This window comes from Sinocyclocheilus anshuiensis, unplaced genomic scaffold (assembly GCF_001515605.1).
Source record: "Sinocyclocheilus anshuiensis isolate Anshui unplaced genomic scaffold, SAMN03320099.WGS_v1.1 scaffold71, whole genome shotgun sequence".
Taxonomy (NCBI): domain Eukaryota; kingdom Metazoa; phylum Chordata; class Actinopteri; order Cypriniformes; family Cyprinidae; genus Sinocyclocheilus; species Sinocyclocheilus anshuiensis.
This window is the reverse complement of record NW_015548203.1, coordinates 478,647-479,866: the sequence shown is the minus strand read 5'-3', so window position 1 is coordinate 479,866 and position 1,220 is coordinate 478,647. Positions and strand designations below refer to the sequence as shown.

At 34.9% G+C, this 1,220-nt stretch overlaps 1 protein-coding gene across 1 annotated transcript in view; it reads left to right on the top strand.

The window, feature by feature from the left end:
* kcnd1 (potassium voltage-gated channel, Shal-related subfamily, member 1) overlaps positions 1–1,220 on the top strand; it is a 74,338-nt gene that overhangs the window by 70,039 nt on the left and 3,079 nt on the right. Inside the window, exons 5-6 of the mRNA XM_016440127.1 lie at positions 371–463; positions 559–797. Of these exons, the coding sequence (XP_016295613.1) occupies positions 371–463; positions 559–797 (332 nt within the window). The remainder of the gene's footprint in view (positions 1–370; positions 464–558; positions 798–1,220) is intronic.

Below are 1,220 nucleotides of genomic sequence, written 5' to 3'. Positions count from 1 at the left end.
ATCGATTAATATATATTCGATTAATAGTCATATATATATATAACCTACAGAAATATTGCTATTGATTAATTCCACAATATATGCTATATGCTTTTATATATATATATATATATATATATATATATATAAATAAATAAAACCTATCTAGCCATTCTACATTGGAGATGACAGTGAACTTTTGTTCTTTAACAAAAATAACCCTGAAGTCATGCTGATGTTAACATCCTCTGAAGGCTGTAAATAGTTGTGGTCTCTTTAAATAGATTTGTGTCCACTTTAGATTGATGTTTTAAGGTGAGTTGCTGTTATCTAAAGACATGGTTTTTATGGATCGTCCTAAATAAACTCTTGTGGTGTTTTTATCTCTCAGGATCGAGACAGTGACAATGCTCTGTGTCTGAAGAACAGATCTTCCTTTGAGCACCAACACCATCACCTGCTGCATTGTCTGGAAAAGACAACAGTAATTACAGCTCAGTCTGTTACTGGACACAAATTATGACATATTTCTTGTTCAAAATATCCTAAATGAAGCATTTCCTCCTGTATTTCCAACAGAACCATGAGTTCACAGACGAGTTGACGTTCAGTGAGATGTGTATGACTGAGTCGGTGGGCTATCGCACGAGCCGCAGCACTTCCATCTCCAGCCAGCAGGGGGTGTCGACGTCCTGCTGCCCCCGCAGGGGTAAGAGAAGAGCCATCCGCCTCGCCAACTCCACCGTATCTGTGAGCCGGGGCAGCATACAGGAGCTGGACACTCTGCAAGTGCACAAAACCTCTGCTGGACCCCAAAGGTACGACATCACACAGACCCTGATGATTTATTCACATAAAGAAAAGGAAAAGTATTATTAGAGCCATTATGAATTTTTGCATTATTACAATTAAAAAAAGTTCTCATTACTGTAATAGAACATAGAATTTAAAAATTAACCAGTCCAGACACAATGATATTTTTGCTAATGCTACCAATAATTTATACTTACAATAATTCTTAGTGATTTATCCTTTATATAATATAATAGTGAATTATATAAATGCATAGTTATGGAATAAATATATAATCATTTATAAAAAATGTTTAATTATTTGGGTAAAAACTGACCACACTGGGAGTTATGACTAAATCCCGTAAGAGACCATAATAACAATAACAAGAGTTTATAATAATAAGGCCAAATTTTAACCAAAAGGTTGAACTTTGCTCTAAGGACAAA